Source organism: Aplidium turbinatum, chromosome 2 (assembly GCF_918807975.1).
Source record: "Aplidium turbinatum chromosome 2, kaAplTurb1.1, whole genome shotgun sequence".
NCBI classification, from domain to species: Eukaryota; Metazoa; Chordata; class Ascidiacea; order Aplousobranchia; family Polyclinidae; genus Aplidium; species Aplidium turbinatum.
Window position 1 is genome coordinate 49159238 of NC_137473.1, and position 23825 is coordinate 49183062.

Genomic DNA, 23825 nt, shown 5'->3' on the forward strand with positions numbered 1-23825 from the left:
CACAAATGGGAAAATGCCACATGGAGTTATATATCGTCATGGCCATACGAGTGTACCTGCTGCACTGAGAAGGCTAGAAGGCCGTGGGACTTACCCCTCCGGGTGCATCGTCACCCCTAAATCACGCCGCTCCCCGCCGCCGCGGGGTGTGGCAGGCCGGTTTTCGAAAAGTCTTCGACCTGGCTATGTTTGTTTGTGCTCTCTCGCCGTGTCAATCCTTTGCACCCGTGCGCTGTTGATGCGAATAAACCAGTTTAACACCCGGTGTGCACTGTCTGCAGTTATTAAATATTTAAATATACATTATCACAGCAAAACAACTCTTTTATTAATGATAACATTTTTACACACGACACGAGTTGTTGTAAAATTATATGCAGTAGAAAAAAATATAACCTAACTTCTTAGACCAAGCTAGAAAAGCGATTTTATTTTCATTCTAATGCACGATAGGCAAACAGGAAGTCGACAAAAATTAAGGTCTGAATATTTTAATATACTGATAATTTTTTGATATAAAGTTCTGTAAAGGTGGTTGTGCTATGTTGAATCAGAGATGTGTTGAATCTGCTCAGATAGCTCAATTGACATCGATAAAGCAACAGCAAAGTCAGACAATTTAGTTCAGCTGTTAGTGCGAGTTGCGTGCTAATAGTGGTTTTCAAAGTTTTTTGTTCCATGTCCCCTTATCATTTAAAAAAAATATGCTTTTTTCCGCTTTTTAAGAATATAGGTCTGAAGGCTATTTCACGAAATCAATATAGCTTAAGGTTGCATGGTTTGCCCTTAAATGTCACCCATGAGCTTGGTGGCCTTTACAAAGGTTTGAGAGATTTGGCATAATCTTATGTAATGCATGGGTATTGGGTAGCGAAAATAGCACCGAATACACTTTGGAGGTTTAATATTTTTGCCCTCCAATTGCCCTTTCGTTTCTTTTGTCCCATCATTTTTTAAAACCACCACTTTGAAAACCCCTGCTTGAGAACAATGCACTTCAAAAGAGTATTCTATTTAGCGGTGACTTGTGGATGAAATAATTTATAGACGGCAGTTCAACACCAAGCGAAAATTTACATTATTATTTAGGGGCACAACGACTGGGGCTTGGGGGGACAGTAGCCTCCCAAAAATTTTATCTTCATTTCCACAAATTATGTTTTAATGCTATTACAATGTTTTAATTCATAATTATAATTCATTTCAAACGACGTTTGCCTCCCCTCTCACCGAAAGTGGCTTTTGCCTTCCTAAAATTTTCTTTCTACCTACGTCACTATTGTCAGCCTGTGTCGGTGAAGCTCCGATAAGTTGTGTGAAACTACCAAGGTTTAAAGTACATGAGAAACTTCCTCAGTTTAAGGACAGACACATTCACAGTCAATAGATTGGATGAATCCAAAATAGGCTACAAAGAAGTACAGAAAGTGTGCTTGCAACAACAGTAGACATGAGCGTGGATAACAAACAAACAACTATAATATTAATGGAACAGCAACAATTATTAAGATAACGGATAGTTACTCCAATGAAATAACACAAAAACAAATAAACTTAGTTTTCTGAAGAACATCTATGAAGAGAACTTAGAAATAAACTCACATCGACAAACCAGTCAATTAAATAGACAGACATCAGTAAATAACTAAATATAGGCTGTATCAAACAATTGCTAGGCAGCACAACCAACGGTTAGGCTACATTCTACAGAAAAGGCAAAAACACAGAGATGATGTTTCCAAGTGAACACACAACTATAGACAATACACTCCCCAATCGGAAACTTCCCTCTGCCAAGCTCGATAACCGGCCCTACGTCAAAGGCTTCTTCTGTCTTCATGTATGCCAAACTACCAGGAACTACTTATCAAAGGCCTTTTAGTTCGAGGAAAAAGATTCAAAACCAATCAACTCCCAGTAACCAAAATACTAAACTATACAGAAATACAGTATGCTACAATAAAATATGGATAGACTTTAGCCTACAGTACAAAAAAAAAACGATTTTAATTCTTATACAGACGAACTTGGTCCTAACAGGTACAGAATGGTTATAGGTAAAGCAGCAGAATAACAGCGTTGTAACTTTTAAAATGTCGAATTTCATGATGTAAAATGTGCTTGAAAAATAATTTAAACAAGCTGACAAGACTTGAGGGAGTGATGTCACAGTTATACTCACTAACCAAACGTTTCTCAACTTTTCCGACTCTATGCGCCCCAGCAAACAGGTATGGGCGGTCTAGCACCCCTGACTATCGTTTACATCCGACTACTAAAATACACGTTGTTCTAATAAAGTTATTTCATGGTCGACACCTGGTTGTATTTTCATGTATTTAGGACTTAACAACACTTTTTGAAGTCAGTGGCGTACGATGACCAATTTTGATGTTCACCTTTTTTTTTTAGAAAGTTTCAAACACACAGGCTACTTGATTTGCACAGTGACTCTTTATATCACATTAGATCATTTTATTTTGATATGACCTATAATATTCTAAACAGTCATTGAGCGAACTGCAAACCTAGTGCGTGTTTAAAGCCTGCTGAAAACAGTAAACACTCAAAACAAATGGTCGCCTCACGCAACTGCTTGCAGTCGATTCCATCACCCTTGTTGAGAAACGCTGCACCAGCTACTAGTTCAATCGCACAGAAAACACAATTTAACTGTGGAACCGTGTCTTTACGATTTCAATGTAAAAGGAAGATTTGCAAGGTTTTATATGACAAAAGGCAACTAAAGCAATTTAAATACAAATACTGTAACAACATTTTTGCAAAGATACTGCACTTGCAAAGAGAAGCAAACGCACTTTTGGATCAGCGTCATGTTATTTATAGAATTACTCAGAACATTTAGTCGTATTTAGAGCTTAGTTCTTTAGCCAAATGCGAGTGTACGCTACTGAGAAAAAATAATTTCTGCTACAAACTACCCAAGCAAATCTCTCATAAATATGAAAACAAGGACCTTATACATTTTAACATAAGCACTCATTCCAGAATAATTCGGTCATTGTCCGAAGATTTCCGAATAGAGTTTTCTAAAACCGCCTTGTTTCTGGCATTCATATGAACAGAGTTTCTTATGTCGTTGAGGGTGATCGAACCCCGAACCTTGGAATGTCGTCGCAATTTGATGCACGCCACCATCTCCTTAACAATAGTCTATAAAAAAACACAAGTCCAAATAAGACAAGTGCTCCATTTTGAGACATAGATAAGCAAAACGTTGATAACGTTTAATACACGACTGATTTATCGTGTTTGTGTTCTAAGTTTTACTTTCCAGTCAGTTTCACAATACTAGGACAAGGTTGAATTCATCACCTTCTATCAAAGTTTATTTTAGTATGCATAATATGTTGGTGGTATCTTTCTTCACGGCACACTGTGTAATCTAAGCTACTTAAACATTAGCAACGCAATTGTTCAATACTGTGGTGTACACAAAACTGAGTCTCCTACAACTCAGCAGTTGTGAACTTAGCACATTGCAGTTGAGCAAGTGACAACTGAGCAAGCAACATTTCAGCAAGTAGCTGAAATAGGTGAATAACGAACCTACGCAAGTAAAAAATGACCAAGCTGATACTTGATATGTCACAAGTCAGCAAATTCAGTTTAGCAAGCGATGACCAAGCAAGTCCGATGCTAGATGAAAATTTCATTTGCTGACTTGGGCAGTAGCTGACGTGTACTTGCTGAGTTGAAGCACTTGGTGAGTTGTCGCATGCTGAGTGGTCCAACTATCCACAAAAATAAACTCACGTCAATGTGCAACAATGTATTGAACTCCATTAATTTATGGAGTCTGTCAAAAGCTTCGTTGGAATATTGGAAGTTGAAGGTCGAATAAGGTGTTTTAGAACCCTGAAAGATATGGAAGTCTCCACTTGTGTCCTCAGGTGTTCGACGCACACCTAAAAGTAGAAACTGTTGTATTCATACTCCTGGGACTGATTAAATGAACTCTACAGTATAAATTAGTCTACAGCAGTAGCTTTACCATAGTAGCGATTTATTATCAACACATTAGTTTGATTATTATAGACTTTTTTTGCAGATTGACATTGAATCAGGTCACTTGATTTGTTAGATTGCGCTTTACATTAAATGTACAGTAAAGCGAGGTGATCTGTGAACCCAGCAAGCAATACTCGCCTATGTTACATTGACTTAACGTTTGCAGACCTCATAAAAACTCAACTTTACCAGCTGAACGGAAATCATAATCAATGCTGCGCTACCAACACTACTGTACACTAAAAAAGATGTGAGTGGCTGCGTAAAACAAGTAAAAGCTCGGTTTGTTTATATGACTGATCACATAGATTGGTGTTTCTCAACCCCGAGTCCGCGGACGCAAATGGGTTCGCCGGTGGTCCTGAATGAGTCCGCGAACATTGTCTTAATTTTTTTTTTATTCAGTTTGATCAATAATAATAATTGTGAATGTTCGGGGGCAAAGCATAGTGGGTTTTTGTTTCGTTCCCACATCCATTAGCTATCCCGAGAAACAAAGTAACATGCTATACAACGTTATTATGGTCACACTGCAAAGCCTTAAACTTACCGGGTGCTGAAAATTTACGAAAGTTAATATTGCACAAAACGAAATGGATGATGATGGGAGCTCTTTCATTTGATTCGTCCTTGAATACATAGCACTCTTTCATTCCTTCCTTCTCGTAGACCGTACGATCAATCTTCGGAAATGGAAGGTGGTGCATGCGTGCCCATTTTTCAGCAAGCAGAATTTCCTTCATAATAAATTAGTCCAGCGATAAAATTTTTCGTCGTTAAAATGCACAGACCACATCTTGCAACCTAAGCATGTCAAGAGACACGAACAACAACGAAGATTTACAAAGAAATAAATAAAAAAAACTTTTGATGCACTGAGCAGTATGTCGTTTCCTTTTTAGCCCTTATTTGCATTGATTTAATGTCTACAGACGTTCAATCAATGTAAAAAGGACTGATTTGCTGGCTGAGGAGGTATTTGACGGTTGTCTGAACTACACTGAGAAGCTACTGGAGAAGAGATGCGGGTACTGCTAACAACAATAAGCATAAGTGATTTGTACTGTCTGGTACATCAATATACATATAGCCTGTGGCAATTGATTACGAGAGGATTATTCAAAGATAAACAAGACTTTTCACAGCAGATCTAAATAACGCGGCAGAGTACATGTACTGTACTGTGGAATACTAAAGTCATATTTAGCAAACGTATCATAAACTATACTGTTTTCATTTTCAGTGCTGTTCAATCAACAACACTGAAAATGAAATCAATCTAGTTTTTGAAAACTGAAGATAGAAGTTTAGTATCCACAATGTACATTTTGGGTTCTTTATGTTTTTTATTATATGAAACTATTAATATACAGAGTGCATTGATATCTAATCTCATTTAAAACATTTTAGCCTTTTTACTTTAAGTTTGTTAAAAACCTACGTACAAAAACAAGGTACCTTGAAAGGTTCGCAATTTTCCTGTGGCCGAGCGCTAAAATCAAAGGAAATAATAAGATCCACAGCACGTTGTGGCCGAAGCATTGCAGGGTAAGGAGAATTGAACGTGAGGCCAGCATCTACCAAATGCACCTTTTTCCTCTTCACTTCAATGGGCTCGTGGAGTTGTTGGAACTCTCCATCTAGTTGTGGACACATGAAAAGTTATAATAATTACCGCCAACTTATTGCCTTAATGGACGTGGTGACGAATACAATGAAAACAGCACTCCATTTAGCTGCATCTACTGTAGTCACTAGACTAGATACTGCTAAATGCTGCTGCTAGTCATCTACAGTAGACTAGATTCTAGTGGATGGAGTAATGCACAGACATCATTTCAACGCTGAAAATGTTTCTCTCTCAACATCGGTGACCAGGCCTGCGTCAGCGGCTCAAAACCTCAACGAGTAAGCGAAACTGCCGTGATTAGTCTTCCATTTTGTATAAGCAAGTTTTTCCAATCCTTTTGTGCAATTTCCTTATCGACAACGATCAAATCTTTGAGACGCGTTACGTCGAAATATTTGAATGCACAAAAAGCTTGACACTTTCTTAAGTTCTTTTGCAACTTACCTTCAGCAATGGTAAAGCTGGTATCCACAGGTGTGAAGGGCGATAACGGATACGTTTTGTTTAAAGAAACTCCTCTCATGTAGTTCAGTATTTTTCCTGCCCTGTATTCACGAGACTGTAAAAACAAAACAAAAATATTAGACTGACGATATTAAAAGCTAGTCGCTAACAGAAAATTTTGAACGAAGAAAACAAATGAAACTAAATCCGGACCACAGCACTTATGGCAGTCGTAACATAGTTACAATGAAGGTGGGCAAGGTTAGACAAGTAAAACTGAACTTTAAAAAAGCATTTATATAACTTGGTTTTAGTAGAAAAAAAATGAATATAAAAGAATGCCTGGGTAGAAATGAGTGGTGTTTTTCAACAACCAGTTTTAGCCGTGAGTCGAACCAGGACCGCATGGCTGGAAGGCGCATCAGCTGCATCAATACCACAGCTGGCAGCAACTGGTAACGGTATAGAATTGACCCATAAAATCCCTTATGGCCCATTCTAATCAAGGACGTAGTCATGGGGGCTTTGGGGGGGCAATCGCACTCCAAAAATTTTATCTTGCCCCCCCCCAAAAAAAAAATACTATTGTAATTCATGTACGTTTGCCTCCATCTCTTTAATCGCTTTTGCTCTCCTTAAACATTTGGTTTCAGCGACGTCACTGAGTCTAATACGACGTCACTGAGTCTAACACGACGTCACTGAGTCTAAGAAGGTTTAGAAATTGTCACTTACCTCCATGAAGTTGGATCCGAACATTCCTCCAATAACGGATTCAAAGAATCCCGGTTTACTTTTGACCTGCTTCGGTGGTTCATCTGCGGTTTCCACACTCTCCTGAGGAGTTCCAGTTCCCCAAGACCAAAATGTAGAAAGCAAACTGGGTCGCTTGTCCTTGGCTCTGCATCGTGGTTTGTTATTTTAGTTTGACTACTTTGTCTCATTTAATTAATTGCAAGATCAAACAGTAAGTTGTGAATGTCTACAAGTCTACAATCTACATTGACAGTTAGTGATGACGTCAGAAGTGCTTATTTGAGCTGACAATTCTCATAAGATGGTAAATACTCTCATAGCTCATTTCCATTTTTTATAAATTTTATTCAATGCATTAGGCTATAAACTACGGCAATCAAGAAAATGAAGTATCTTCTGACAGGTGTCAACTGTTCTTTGCATAAACTACGGCATTGCGTAACGCAATGCAAACATAACACGAGTCACATATCACACAAGGCAAAAGCTGGAAACAATCTTATTTCATTCATGTGATCATAGTGATGTTACTGAATATTTTATGGATAATAATCACACATATTTCAAAGCAGATACCTATTCACATCTTCACGCTCGAATTTTTTTATTCGAGTTGCTTTGTTTCCGGTGAGGAACTGTTTGATTGATATACTTGTGCCAAAAGAAAGTATAAAGAAAAACGACATGCAAGAGCAGCATATTCATGCAACTAAAGTAAAGTAAATAAGCTCTTAAATCAAACTGTAGATAAAGCAATGCCTTTTCCTATAAGTTACCAAGTCGATAAGAACGTCCCAGCAGGTTTTGAATGCAAAATATGTTGTAGTACTGTAACTACAGGCTATACTGTAAATCATTGGCAAACCTCTTAAAAAAATCTTAGCCATAAAATGAAAAACAAAAACTGCAAGACTGAATAAAAAATAACTCACACAACCCACATGCAGTGATTTAAGTTACCTATCTATAGCAGTCTCTTTTGCAGATGGGGTACCAACCCAGCTTTTACGTCTTTCAGTACTGTTTAACATAAACACCATTTTTGTACCATTTTCTACAATAGTACGCCATTCAATTATGACAAGAAAAATGAACGCGTTGGACAAGTTTATCAAAATCAACCAAATTTACCATAGGCCTCCTATACTTCAAGTAGCCTAAGAAAAAAGCCACCACCACATCTATGCAAGTTCTTATTGAGAACAAAATTGAAGCTTAATGCTTCAGAACTTTCAGGAAGATCATTTGCGCTTTTAGCGGTGGTTCCAGTGCTTAAACGACAAAAAAGAAAGCAAGAGAAGAAACATATAACTTACTCATAACATATAAATTGATTCATTAACGTTTCAAAAAAAACTGTATTATAATAGCCTACGTATCCTCAAAGCAAACTGCAGAATGTTAGGCCTAATTTATGACCTCTTCTACAAAAAAACACCCGATAGCATTAAAAATTAGACTACACTAAAACGTTTCTGATTTTACTTTCTGTTATATTGGATGAATACTTTCATAACCACTGCTCGAACAAAGGTCTACTAAACACTCTAAAGTTATGTTAATCTGCTAAATCGGATAGGTTATACTCCAGCCAAACATGCCCATCAGACTTCCGATGAGTTGCTGTAAGCATTAATCGCATCAAAGTGGATTAAATACTGCAGAAAATTATAAAACTTTGACTGCGGCTTTGTCAAGATTTTATATTCTATTATCAGGTACTCATGCAAACCATGCTACCTTCTAAGTTATAATTATTCTCAAATCTTTCAGCCAGCCATTTTTTATTTTATTTTACTGTATATAGCTCTTTCAAAGTTATTCGTTTGCATCGAATCTATCATCTGATCGCGAAGCTGTATCGAGTAACAGGCTACCGTATTATGCAAGAAAATAGACTTCTAGCAAGATTACATAGAACAAAAATCTTACTTCTTAGCAAGATCCAATTTTTCTTCCTTCTGTTCCACAGCGTCCACAAACTGATCTTCACTGTCAGATTCTATATCTTCATCTGAATCTTCATCCTCCATACTTTTTTCATCGTCCTTGATGGTTTGCTCTGGCCAAAGTTAATTGATGATTACAATATTTCGACAAGGAAAATTATATTTCGAAATAGATAAATTAAATTAAGATTCGTTTAAATTGCGTTATTGTCTTTCGACTGCTGTAATATGAACGCTTTTTCCAACCTCACCAGCAGGTATTTTTGTGTACTTCTAGCAAAAGGCAACTTAGCTCATCTACAGTACATTTAACTATTTACATTGGAAACAAAATCAATTTTTCTTCGCATAGATTCAATTGATGCAGACATGTTTTCAATGCGAAATAGATGTAGACTAATACAAAAAAGGAATAATGTTGTTACAGTAGAATTCGCCTATAGTGACTTTGGCTATAGTGACACTTCGCCTATAGTGACACCTGTTGCAAAGTCCCGTTTGCATACGCAACAGTTGAGTAGAATTTGGCTATAGTGACACTTCGGTTATGGTGACACTTTTTCCGCGTCCCGTTTGCATACGCAACAGTTGAGTAGAATTTGGCTATAGTGACACTTCGGTTATGGTGACACTTTTTCCGCGTCCCGTTTGCATACGCAACAGTTGAGTAGAATTCGTCTATAGTGACACTTCGGTTATGGTGACACTTTTTCCGCGGTCCCTTCAGGTGTCACTATAGGCGAATTCTACTGTACTTCCTATGGTGCTTTCGTACAAGTCTAAAAATACGTGTAACTAATTAAAGCATATAAGAATTTCTTGGTGGGCCGTATTTGGTATTGGAGCCACAAATTTAGTTGATTGATTTTAATGTTTGAACTCGCGCGATCGAGTACAATGCATTTTGTGTAAATCTTACCTAATTCTTTTTCCATCTCTTGTCGTATGTCATCTGTCTTTCGATTAAGTTTGGCTATTCCCTTGCTTTTCTCTACCAGCCGGTTGAATAAAATAGAGAAAGCGCTTCCCCACACGCCCTAACATAGAGTATATTTTTTTATTATATGTCTATGCAACATTGTGCTGTGCTAAATGGGATAAACATATAAGCGCAAAAAGGGTCTTCAAAAGAAAACACATATCTTGGAACAAGTGTGACACCAACTACAGTATTAAGCGTATTTTTTATTTTGTTAAAATGGTCCGATAACGATAATCTAAAAACTAGTTAAATTTTGTATATGTTAACATTAATTCACACAAGGGTGTAACAATAAAATAGTCTTACCATTAAAAAGTGCAAAGGTGATTCATCAAACTGCTTCGCCATAACCCCCATGAAAAACTTGCTTCCAAAATGCTGTGTTCTCATGAAAGTTCCATATTTGGGCATACCAACTTCGTAGGGCGTAAACTCAACCCAATCTGCCAAACAACAATATTTCTTAAGTTATGAATCTTAGCAAATGATTCGCATTGCCAAAGCGAAGTGAAATGCAATTTTGTTTTGAAAGGGGTGTTCACCTTGAAAGCAAAGTGACTGGACCGCCCGGTCAATCTAATAAAACAAGTCCAAATTGTAGATAAGAAACTCATGTTTAGAAAACATTTCGACAACTAGACTGTTTTCATCTTCAGTGCTTTCTATAGCACTGAAGCTAAAAGCAATCTAGTTTTCGAAACGTTTTCTGCGCATGACTTTAATATCTATCTATCTCCATTGGGGCTCGTTATTTTTTGATTAACTTGTTAAGTTTACCATGAAATGTCATTGCTGATGTTTTTGGGCGAACGTGGAGGCAAGTCAGTAATGGTAATGGGGCTTCCCCAAATTCAATCTTCTTTTGGAAGTCTGAGAGCTTCATGGTGTTCATTTTCTGCAAAGTTTAAGTTGTTACGTAAGCTTTGAGGCAGGGGTTCTAATCAGGGGTACACTTTAAGAGAGGGAGTGCTGAATTGTTTGGGTTAGTTTGAAATGACGTAAGAAGTTATTCTTGTTTACCGGGCCTTACAAACATTCTGAATTATAGGCGACTATTCTTTTTCATCAAATTTTAGTCGGGGGTGCGAGAATTGGTTGTGGATTTCAAAATGGTGCTAACAAGACAAAAGGTTAAGAACCACTGCTTTAAGGTATCGCTACACTAATTTATAATTTATTTTCGTTATTTTTTCGTTATTGAACTCTATGTGCGGAGAGAAGGGAAAAAAGGACTGAAGAATTGTTGGATATGCTAGAGATGAGAGAGACCATAGACCAACTGGCAAGGGCAAATAGAGTAAGATGGTATGGACATGTGATAAGGAGGGAGGAAGGAAGTTTTCTTAGAAAGGCACTAGATCTAAAGGTGGATGGGAAGAGGAAACGCGGTCGTCCAAGAAGAACGTGGAAACAACAAGTGAAGGATGAGTTTAAAAAAGTCGGACTGAAGGAGGAAGATGCAAGGGACAGGGTGAAATGGAGAAAAGGGATTAAGACAATTGCTGCGCGGAAACAATCGGCCACCCCCACTAGTGGGGAACAAACCGACGATGGATTATGATAATGATGATGATGATGTGCGGAGACTCGTTTACTGAAAAGATTTTTCTCTTCACATATTCCAAAGAAGGCAAAGTGGTCTAGTATAGGCTTTCCCTACACAAGCAACCAAAAACATGTTCTTTATGAAAAGTCCATCACACACCAGGCAAAACTGAGAAGGGAATTAAGACAAATAAACCTGCTTCAGCATTAATTGTATAGAAAAGGGGGTTGGACAGTTGAACATCAATGCCTCTTTTCTTCGAGCGTGCTTCTGCGGAACAGACTTTAAACTACATTGACCACAGTCACTACATGATTTTTTACATGCTGAATAATCTCATTAAGCGGATAGTCCCTTAAACGTGAGCCGATTAAAAGAAGTCAGATTCATTCCAAACTGTTTTACTTCTCTTCCCAGCAGGGTTTGTCCAATCAGCATCCCGAAGAAATCAACGAATGTAACCGGTTGGCCAAGCTTCATCTTCGCGTGCAATCGGTGACTAAATGAGTGGAAGCACAAGATTATAAACAAATAAATTTTGTTGTGGTACTTATATTGCATATACTTATATACTACTTATATGCTATACTACTTATATATACTACTTATATTACTTATTACTTATATACTTATACTTATATTACATATACTTATATGTGGTACAAAACAGATTAAACACACTTAACACAACTTTTTTCTTCTTTTTCAGCAATATTTTTTAAACTTCGCTAAAAAGTTATCCATTGCCCAACTTTTTCATAAGCCAACATTGCCCAACTTTTTGCCCTTTTGAGTGCTGTACTAAGGTTCTCACCACTCGGATATGCAGCCAAGGCGTCTGTAATGGTCACAAATATAATAAAATTTAACAACTGCATGGTCGTTAGCATTTACCTGTAGGTCATGAGACAATGCGGCTTCAGAAGCCAAAATGGACTGTTTTGAATGTTGCTACGTATTTCCGTGTTAGCTGCATCTGTTCCTTTACTAGGAAATGCGTCGTTAGCATACAGTGTTCCCAAGTACCTTTGATATAAACAGATTCACTGTATCAATTTAACCGTGATGTTTTAATATTTTTTGAAGACGAAATTTCTGATTTTATTCAAAATAAAAAACGATGCCCAATAGAAAAATCAACTCATCGTTAAAATTGAATTTTATATCACCACTGTTGTTATTACGTTCATAAACGTAGTTGCACCGATGAGAATTTAATATTCGAAAATGCGTTCTGCAACACTGTTTTTGCACTCTGCAATGCCTGATGCAGATTTATCTGTAAACTTCAAATGTCTTGTGGCAAAATGGTATTACACCGATCATTTTGTGTTGTGTCTTAGGGTATTTTATATTGAGAAAACAGCTTGCAGTCTAAACCACAGACTTTGTGGTTTAGGGTGGATTAGCCAACTCCAATGAGAAACGATGATTTTTCTATGAGTTAAAAACTAAATTAATTTTCTTTTCACTGACACAAACAGCTTTAACAACAGTATGCTCCTTTTTTGGTGACAGCTATAAGTCAAAAAAGTGTTCACCCAAAGTTCATTGAAAACCGCAATCTTTGGAAATGAATCAATGAAATCAAAGATATCAAAAAATTAAATGCTAAACACGTTCTCACCATGAAGAGCCAGACAGGCCAGAAACATAAGTGCAGCAGTCTAAGACACCGGTGTCATGCAGAGCTTTTATTGCACCAGAATAACCAACCATCGCGCGAAACCCGCCCCCTGATCCAAGCACTGCCACTGTGGGCACCTAAACGTCAGGTTAACGTCAAAGCGAAGTTAAAACACGTTCATGTTAAACTTTAAAACAGTAGGTTACTTTCAAAACAATTTGAATGCAGTATTCAAAACATTCAAAACACACACGATGGTTTTGAATGAATAGTCAGTTTCTCGGAGACTTATGCAATCAACAAAATGTTGTCCTTTTTGTTCAGATCAAACAATACTTAGATATGCGTTTGTTAACGCTGAAACAACACAAATAGAACAACTTTGCTCAGCTGGTTAGATTACCATGACTAAATAAACATGTTAAAATTATTGGTGTGCAACTGAACGAAAAGAAGCGTGTAAGCAAATTAAAAGATATTATAACTATGATAATTATTATAATTATAAAAAATACATGTTAAAAAAGTAATACAGTTCTGTTTATACCCTAAGTTGCCTACTCTGGTATTCCTAAATGCTTAAACTTATTACTTAGTTAGACATTAATTAGGCCAAAGTTACATCAACATGAAATACACAATAATGTTATGTTGAACCTTTTTTTAACTGTGACAAAGGAATTCAAAGTAGTCAAGAAAAAATGGAATATATTATGTATGGGAATGCAGCTAAAATAAATCAGGAAGTGCCCTTCGAAAGTAAAGCTCTCACTTCTCTCAATGTCCTTGGGCCCAAAGCATTTTGTTTCTCGATAACGCTTCTCATGGATTTCAAGACAACTCTTTTTCTGGTAGTTCGAAAGTTTTTCTCTTCATTGCAAAGCGCCAAGCTGCACCGAAGGTCTGGATTACATCTGAAAACAAAAACAATTCTCAGTCAGAAAATATATAAATATTTTTTATACAAAACATTTTTAAAAATGTTGCGATCAAAGCAGATTGGTAGGCCTGTAACATGAAAAGCCTACAGGCCCATAACCGACTCTAAATATTATTCACTGCTTTTTAACGTGGAAAGTCATACTGAGTTCTACAACGCTATAGCCTATAACTCACTTTATTTCTTTGAAGAATTCCATGTCCACTTCTGAAGTCTGTGAACATCATCAGGACAAGATTAATGTCTTATGATTAATGCATTTATTATGTCTTCAACTACGATATAACTAATGTAGGCTATACATTGTGTACGGCTATTAACAATTTCTAATAATGACTTAGTATAATTTTTAATATTATATTATAAGTTATGATTTCATAGAAAAAGTGAATGCTGAAGATAGTACATAACAATATAGGTTTTACTGTAGCATGAGTTTGTCTTCTGCAGTTGGCCTTCATATTGGGAAATGTACAATATTCAAAACTTCATTTTTGTTGCCCCTTGAAAATTATTAACAAGCCGAAAAATGTTTATAGTAGCTTCTTTCAACTAATATGTGGTCGTTTGGACAATGCCATAACTGTTCACGACAGCGCAGGCAACGTCGGTTGTCGTATGGGCAGGCATCACCTTGCTGTAGTTGCATGTGGAAGGCTGGAATGAGCCTAAGATGACGTTATAGTTTTACAACAGACGTTGAAGGTCAAGCAATGCTCATGAAAAAGAAGAAGACAACTCTATGTAGAAGATTATAACTTCAATAACTTTAATCATATATACCGGTTGAGCGTATTAACCAGTTTTAATTCTTGTAAAGGTAAAGGTGAGTCTCATACTTGAATCCAAGCATCGGGAGATGAGAAGATAAGGTTCTCATTATACTAAGCTTTTGGCACTAACGAGAGTAGGGTGGCCAGTTCCTTTCTCTCGGCCGCCTTTACTTCAGCAACTACATCCAGCCAATTTATTTATTTATTACACCCTGGGTAGAGGTGAGCGGTGTTTTTGTCAACAACCAGCATAAGCTGAGAGTCGAACCAGGATTGCATGATTGGAAAGCGAACGCCTTACCCGTTGCGCCATCCCACCGCTTAATTCTTGTAAATAACCAAAAACGACCAATTTGAATCTCCTACTAAATTATCTTTTAAATTATTATGGTACATTTTTTTAAGCTCCTTGTGCTATTTTAAAAATATCATTTTTTTACATTTCAGGTATGTGAATCCTCGAGAGAAATTATCAAGCAATATTTAAGTTGTTTTGAGGTTTTTTAATGGCAGCTTTGTTTAGCCTCTCTTACGTCAAAGTCACAGTGAAAGAACATAGATTGTACATTTTATATGACTTATTACATCCTTAAAACATTGGTTTAAGTTGAAGACTTAATGTTGTCTATCTTTCTTTTAGAAACAAGGCATAACCTGAACATAAAAATTCAATTGATAAAAACGCAATATTTTCCAATTGCAATAGATAAAAAGATTTTATTATTTCTTTGCAAATGTGTTTTACCTCATTAAAGCTGAAAGTTTTAAATATCTTTTCTTGCAAGGGAAGAGGTCCGACGTTAAATTCGATCGAACCCAGTGTTGCATCCACAGAGTAATTTGAATCCATTAGGTGAATCTGTTTGAAATAATTCCAATTTTAATGAAAACTGAGCCTCTACTTTCATTGCTTCAAATTTGTTTGTTTTGATGGTAAATTAAGGTGAAAAGTGGGAGAATGTCATCACAAACGACGCCAGAACAAAAATATTTTAGTAATCTTCAATGCAATTATGTATACAGATCCTCGCCAAATTAAAACCATACTTGAGAAACATTTTACGCAAATATTTCATAAAAATAATTTAAATTAAAAACGACAGATTGTAAGATTTTTTATTTTAAGCATAATTTGTAACTATGGATGTTCAAAGAGAATTTGAACCATTGCCACAGATCCGGTCACGGAGTTTGACAAAAAGAAGTCCCCGTTTGCTGAAATAAGTGTCTGAGAATTATTCCATCGGCTAGGTACCGCTAAATGGAGGGCTGTCTTTGAGACGCGTAGGTCAAGCACACGTGCAGAGAATTGAGCAATGGTCACTTGACCGTGCCTGTTCTTTGTCCGCAAAATCTAGTGTTATCCACCGAGCTATCAAGACCGATCTAACACTTCTAACTAGACACTATTGTCTGCAACTCTATAGCAACAGAATAAAAAGGATTGTTTATGTATTTTATGCGCAAACAGTACTTTTTTTAAAGAGCTCATGATGCGTCACCTATTGAGATGCTTTTTACTCACAAAGGCAGCGGAAGCGGACTTCTAAGTAAATTTACGACATCGCACTATTTCCATGATGTGAAGCACATTAAAAAGTCTAAACGAAGCATAAACATCTTACGCACGCTTTTACGCTTTGCAGCACGGATATACTGTTGTCTCCAAATAGAAGCCTCAAGCTTACTCGAAATCACATAAAAGTGATATCAATTCGATAAGTTATAAAAAAATGAAAACAGGTTAGACTCCACTGCGTGTTTCCATCACGTTCGGACGCAAAGCATCATGAAAATACGTTTTACTCGTTAGACGGCTCAAACATCAAAGTATGTTGATTACATACCTCGGCAATAACTTTCATCCCCTCATCGACGGGTAAAAAATAACTTAATTCTTCGTCCCATTTTGGGTTGGGGTCGTTGTCGACAGGGCTTGTTTGTTTCTTACCGTCTGGAGCAGCTCGGATGTGAATTATCACGTAAGGATCAGGGGTGTCAACTGAAGGAAAGATGAGATTATTGAAGATTTTTTCTGGATTAACTTTACAAAAAAGAGATTGGACTCAGCAAAATGGGGCTCACAACCAAGTTTAATTGATTTTAATGCAAAATCCATATCCGTTTGTTTATGTTTAAAGTTATAAAATTTCAAGTAAGTAAAAAGAATTTTGGAGATGTAGACATTCAGTCTGCTTCAGTGAATGTCATACAAATCTAGAGATTCGATTTCTAAACTTTGATAATAATAATCATGAGTACTCACGCATATCAGACAAGCGTCCTTTCGAAATGTTTCGTCCTTCAATAACTCTGATGGTGAGCAGGTGGCATGCTTCATGCTCAATCTGAAGACGACGTACATTTTTAGTTAGCTGTTAGGCTAAGTAAACACGCTCAGTATGATAGTTTGGCTACTGCAGGGATTCTTAAACTTTTTTACTGTGCAACTCCATTTCAGAAAATAGTTTTCTATTTGACCCCTTGATGGGCAGTTTACAGTGCAAACTACTGATTGTAGGCCAATTTTTAATTTGTTTGGCAACCCTAAGATTACGATTTTCAACCCCGTCTGGGGTTGCGACCCATAGTTTGGAAAGCTCTGGACTACCACAGTTTATTAAATAAAAACACGTATTGATGTGAAACAAGATAATTCTGAACTGATGTTTTTTATGTTTTTTTTTGAGAAAGCGCAAAATTAAGGTAAAAGAACTCTGATCTACGTTTATGTTAAATAGAAACAAACTGAACTAAATTAAACGTTGTTGAAGAGGCAAAAGACTAATCCTAGCAGGCTAATAAACACATCAGATCGTTACCTGAAAATCAAGCCTACATATAATTTTGTAGTGTTTAACCCTTTCCTGAAATAATGAGACAGGTGCTAGCTTGAATATTCAAAAAAAGAAAAGCTTTGGTTTTGTGCAAAAAGCTACTATGTGAATCAGTCAAAAACCTCATATCATCTAATCTTATTCCCATCAAACATATCCCAAGGTCAGTTTAATTAGTAAAAACAGTTCTCTGTTTTTACCAGTAAAAACAATTGGTAAAAACAGTTTATTTGTATTTCCACAGAGAAGTGGAGGTTTAATTTAGTGAACAAGTAGGCCTAGGCCAGTGATATTCAACGTGGTCCAGGTGGACCACTGGTGATCCACCTCACATTTTTAGTGGCCCACAGAGAGTTTCATAAATTCTTCAAGAAACGTTTGAAGCATATAACTTTCACAAAAACTACGAAATAAGTACTATGCAGATTTAATTTTTTAACGCCTCATTGAGTAGCCTACAAGCCATTTAGCCTATTATAAATCAAGTAAAACGAACAAGATTTATCTCACAACGTTCCTTGTAATTATCTGCATGATGCACGTTTTATAAATTGCAGTGAAGCTGTACATGAATTTCCTCACGCGCACTTGTTAAGCATGGTATTAATGGTTGCTCTGGTCTTTTGCAAATAAACTTGCAAAATCATGAATCTTGCAGGATACCATCAGTCGTAGTTGCAATTCCGGATTTTAGTCGGGTTCGACACATATTCATCATCTACTTTAATCTTGCAGAATGCAAATGTTTCCTTTTTTTACATTGCTTCTAACAAATATCCGTATGCACAAAGCAGCAGAGGGAGATAATTTGGGGCTTTGGGCCAAATACTAATGAGACCCTTGAGCCCCATATCAAGACGCTTCCCAGGCAGTCACTTTATCGGGTCCAGATATGGCAAAGATCTGGTCAGATCCGTACCCGATCTGGTAAACATCTGGATAAAATAAAGTGCTTGTCTGAGTTCTAAGCGACAACGCAATATACCCAAATAATATGCGATAGTTTTTTTAAACTCTCAGCCTCCTTGGAAAGGTTTCGAAAGCCTAAAATAATCCCGGGTCCAAAATTCCAACTCGAAACCCTTGTCAACGTAAGTGGGTATGCATTGCATATCTCAGTCCAACCCTCGCAATATGGGGAACAAGGGACAGAAAACCGTGGAGTAGTACTAGAGGTAATATGGAATTTTTTTTCATCAATGCACGACCACTTTTGCTCATATTTGAACACTCATGTTCATTGTATATAATCGCCTAAGTTATTACTAAACAATGCAGCTTGTGCCTCTGTTCTGAGCCAATTGCTTCACAGATGAAATAAAGCTTATGACTCACCTCAAAGAACTGAAACGGATCAGGCTTTTCATTGCGCACTGAAAAAAAAAAGAAATTCAAAGTAATTTAAAGTCACATTAAAAAACGGTGCAAGAACAATAATGGTAGACTACATGCCCTGTAGGCTACCAAGTAAGTTACACGACAAGAGAGTGACTGAAATGGAAACTCTTCTTTGCCCACAGAGTTTCTGGCCAATAAAGGATGATGACTTTGCCTACGGTTTGTTGTTATATCTTAATGAGTAAACAATCAACTTTCGCATATCACGCGAAACAAAAAAGAATGTTAACCGGAAGCCTTTTTATTGCCTAACATGAAACTGGGCTTTTTGATAATGTCGCAAAACTTCCGCAAACAAAATCAGAAACAAACGTTTTCTGAAAGTAGGACAACGTCTTCCAATGCAAAAATAACTCAAACTATAGAAAAAGTATAACAAGCGAAAGTAATATAGAAATTACCAAAAATAAACATAGCCTTAATAATGAGATCATAATGAAAATTTTAGTTATGTGGTCTTCCATAGATAGTCTTCAACCCGGTAAAATAAATTTTCAAAAACATCGCTCATTTAAAACCACCAAGGTGCAATTACTTGAGGAAAGTTGTTGCCAGACTAAATGCGGGCGAGCGAAAGGTACTGGCCACACTACTCTCACTAGTGTCGAAGTTCAATTGTTAACATAGAGAAGCTTTCTCTCATTTCCATCTTTCTATATAATAGCCTACGCTCTACATTATTAGCTGCGTAACCTTATACAGTAATATCACTCTACAATGCCTGCACACTGCACAGTGCCCTGCTTTTGTTGAACTATTTTACAATAGGCCTATACTGTACTGTACGTTTGAAAATCGGATAAAATTTGTTTCTGTACGACGTCTATAAAGGCTGTAGTTCAAAGTTATCATACGTTATGCTGCCGTCTTTACAGCTCTTTATAAACACACCAGCCAGTTGTTTAGAATCGGCTGGATTTTACAATGACTTAAAAGTATGAAAGTAACAAAAAATACATGTGAATCAGCGACCTGTGTAAGTCGCAACAATTTCTGCACTGTAGGCTAAGCATGGTAGCCTATAACCCTAATCTTACTGATTAGTGTAAATAATTAAAGTGAATCAAGCACACATTCACTGTTTGTACACCAATCACAGCATAGCCTGCAACCTATTGTACTGCTGCCAAAACACTTTTCAAGCAGGGCGTTTGAGAGGATTGTTTGGGTCCGGTACCGAATGAGATCTCGAACCCCCAAATCAAAACACCTTTACGAAAAACTACTACTGTATATCCAAAAAACACGCAATGGTTTCTTCAAGATTCCGGGATCCGTAAAAAAGTTAGAGGCCTCTTAAACTATTTTGGACACGGGCCCAAAAGTACCTCCTGGACGACCCCTGTCAACGTTATTGCTTTCAAGTGAACGTGATAGTAAGTCGTATAAGGAATAATTACCTCTTTGGAAAGACACGGTCGCTTTGTTAAAAATTTTTCCTATAGCATGCTTTCGATCTTCCGTGGTCCCACGTCTATGAAGCATATATTCACCCTCACCGCTACGTTTTCTTACTATCGAGGGCTCGTTGACTTGCTGTCTTTTAAAGCTTCGTAATTGTTCGGTTAATATGTCAAACCGACTCTTTGTCTCAGTAGGGATAATCACTTCTTCTGCCTCGTTCTGAATTGGTTTGTCGTTTGATATTTGAATGTTATCACCTTCCATTGGAAGTGAAATCAATCCGTCTATAGCGTAACGACGTTTGAGGTCTAACTTGGCATCATGGCTCGAAGAACTGAACGGGATTTTTGCCAAGCTTGCTAAACGGTTTGATGCAGAAAAGACTGCCGTTGAAAGGCCCCAACTAGAGGTTGATTTGCTTTCTTCTTCGTCCAATTCTGTTGATTTGACATCAGAAAACATGTTTGTTATGACTGATTCTTTTAATCCTTGTTCATGATCAGAAACTGGTTTCTTTTTTTCCTTTTCAAACTCGTTGACTTCCACATAGTCGTGAAACCGCACACGCAAAGATGAACTGGACTTGCCAGATGAAATCGCTGACCTTTTCTTTACAGGTGACGCAGGAATTGCGCCATGCAAATTCTCTAACTCAATGCTGTTAGTTATTTTTTGTTTCGATGAGTTATTCTCGTCATCCCCTTGAACATCCTGTTTAAAATGGATGTCATCAACTATAGTATCCTTGTACGTTTCCATACTGAAATTGCACTTTGAAATCTTCAGTCGACTATGAAAACAGAATCACAACGACTGATATTGAAAGCTAACACAGAGGAAATGATGCAGAAAAAAAAGCGGACCTGCACAGTAATGTTAATCGTCGTGCAAAACGTCATGAAATTGAAAATATTTTCTCCTGAATAACGCGGATGTGCGCCAGGCCCAGGACCGACTTGCACGTCGTGAGCAACGTAAGTTAAAACGTAACAGCAAAGCTACGTGGCGTCTACATGAAATCTTATTTTACATTACGCTTTGGTTTAGCGCTGCGTTTGACAAAACCGTTGAAGTGGAAGTTACAGAAAGCCATGTAGACTTGCAGGCCTATATTACAAGTTACCGTCACATTCTAGAATAGCCAATGTCAGGTGTGGAATGGACCGGTCTTGTGCTGTACATTATTTTTAATGATGCATCTTTTGAATAACACTGCTTGGCTATTCCACCAATAACATACATTATCTTACTTCGCGATGACAGATTAAAGAATAAAGTTCACTTACCGTCCTTTTTTGGTTTTTCTGGTGTGGTTTCCAAACTATCAGGTTTATAGTCAGGCTCTTCAATGTCATTAAAAGCTTTACTAGTTTCACTTTTACTACTTCTCCAAGCTTTGTGAATAGCTCCAGTTCGTGATAGATTTTTTTTGTTTTTTGTGCTTTCGGCTTTTCTGATATTATTTTCACCATCACTCGTATTAGATTCAAATTCAGAAATTTCCGTAATGCTGTTCAACATAATGCATAAGCTATACTACTGCTGGAGCAAACTAACGTTCTGAGGAGATGTAATTGGCGCCAGATGTTTCTCACCCAACTTTTTTCAGACTTTTCTTCTTGGTGAAACTTGTCACACAATGCAAAAAATTTAATAGACAAGAATCGTAAAAAGTACCTAAAACTTTATCCAACAAATCTGACATCCGCTGCTATCAAATATCTCATTTAACACTTTCCAAGGCAAGTTATTGAGTAGTTCAACCAAGAATCGTTGACAGTCTACAAAGAAAGTTTTTTTACCAGCTCATGCTCAGCACACTTTACAAACACCCACACATCGTAAAAAGCGTCACTAGTAAAACAGCTAAAGAATAGCAAAATCGAAGCCTTCCGTTTGGTTCGGTCCCATGACAGGAAAGTATTGCTGTCTCAGCTTTAGCTTGCAAGACATGAGACATTGTCTAACGTTTGTCACAATATGTGCTACTAGGCTACATATTTTAGGTTTACAAAAGTAAGATCAGGTGGATTTGCCTGGTTAACATGTAATGTACAGTATTATCTCTACACCAGGGGTTTCCAACCTGGGGGCCATGGCCTCCTAGTGGGCCATGAGCCTTTTTCAAGGGGGCCATAGAAAAATTTGAAAAATAGTAACTATTTTAATTTATCATTTCTAAATCCACTTCAACACTATATAACAAAAGAAATAAATCAAAATTTAAGAAAAATACTATAGGCTAAATTAACTGCATATGTAATAACTAATTAATGTACGGTAGGTTACTATCATGTTTATTGTGTGTTGTATTTATATCATTTTATCATTCTAACAACCGGTCACTGTATAATCAATTTCTTTAATTAAAATGATATTTCTTAATTTTTTCAAAAGGTTGAAAAAAATAAGGGGTCAATTGATTTTTCAAAATTCTCAAAAGGGGCCACGATGTAAAAAAGATTGGGAGCCCCTGTTCTACACCATCAAACACTTTTTCAATTTAATGTTAAGTAATATCAACATTGTGACATCGCTGAAATCTAGATTTGTTTCTTTTCTGGCAACATTTATTTTAAATGCAAACATGAACACCGAAACAGTAAGTGCAGCCTACCGTACGAACAAAGCGATATACGTATGCTTTCGAAAATACTCTTGCTGACTAACTTAGCTGATACAATATCTATTCATCAATTAACAACCTAAGCAAAGCCAAGTGCACAGCTTTTTCCAAATATTTGCCAACACAAACGAAAATTTATTGAGACTATAAAACTCGCTCGTGCCATTTGTTGAGGCCGCTTGTATGACAAAGCTTTTTTTCTAAACAATGCCAAGCGATGAATCATAACAATATTTCTTCTATTTTGAATTGGTCAGAAATGCATTGCTAAACAGAAGAACTTCTATGATAAAAAAATTTACAATTTCTTTTTTGTCATCTCTACATTAACCAGAAAAACCAGAAAACAGATCACATACCAGACACCATTATGTTTGATACAGAATGGTTTCTTACATGAAATGGCTGTCTTTGATTCGCAAGTATATTCCTATGCACAAAGCGCATTACTTTTGCAAGCTAAAGCAAGCTTCGAATTTTGAAAACTATGCTATTCATGAAGTTTTTTTGATAAGTATCAACCACTCAGAGCGGCAATATATGCAGGAATATCAACCGAAGGTTGAATTGTAAGTGACACCTTTCTGCTGACCATGGAATCAGCTTGCCCGACGTAATAAAGATATGACAAGCATTCTTTAGCATAGCAATGCATTTCACCTTTTGACACAAAAACAAGATGAGTCATCACCTATAGAGGCACACGCTGACACGTTTTTATGTCTCGTGTTCAGGAGTTCCTAAATCGGGCAAATACACGTTTTGGAGAAAATTGACATTTAGCCTATCAAAGTGGCGAATTTAAAAAAAGTAGGAAAGATAAAAGAAAACGAAAGAAAAAGGCTCATGATTCTGGTCTACGCAAATCTAGCCTACAGTTC

The 23825-nt window shown here is 36.9% G+C and overlaps 1 protein-coding gene across 1 annotated transcript; it reads right to left on the minus strand.

Annotated features, from left to right (window-relative positions):
• Positions 1–312: 312 nt before the first annotated feature.
• Positions 313–21839, minus strand: LOC145764370 (cytosolic phospholipase A2-like). The gene is made up of 21 exons (XM_082575986.1): positions 21605–21839; positions 18852–18889; positions 16946–17027; positions 16527–16681; positions 15425–15538; positions 14083–14120; positions 13739–13880; positions 12967–13103; positions 12234–12365; positions 11745–11838; positions 10571–10688; positions 10100–10236; positions 9731–9848; positions 8795–8924; positions 7823–7882; positions 6842–7007; positions 6107–6221; positions 5491–5672; positions 4583–4769; positions 3778–3929; positions 313–3174 (listed from the first exon to the last, which is right to left on the minus strand). The coding sequence occupies exons 1-21, from the start codon at positions 21837–21839 to the stop codon at positions 3001–3003; spliced, it is 2706 nt and encodes a 901-aa protein (XP_082432112.1). The 3' UTR covers positions 313–3000.
• Positions 21840–23825: the final 1986 nt, after the last annotated feature.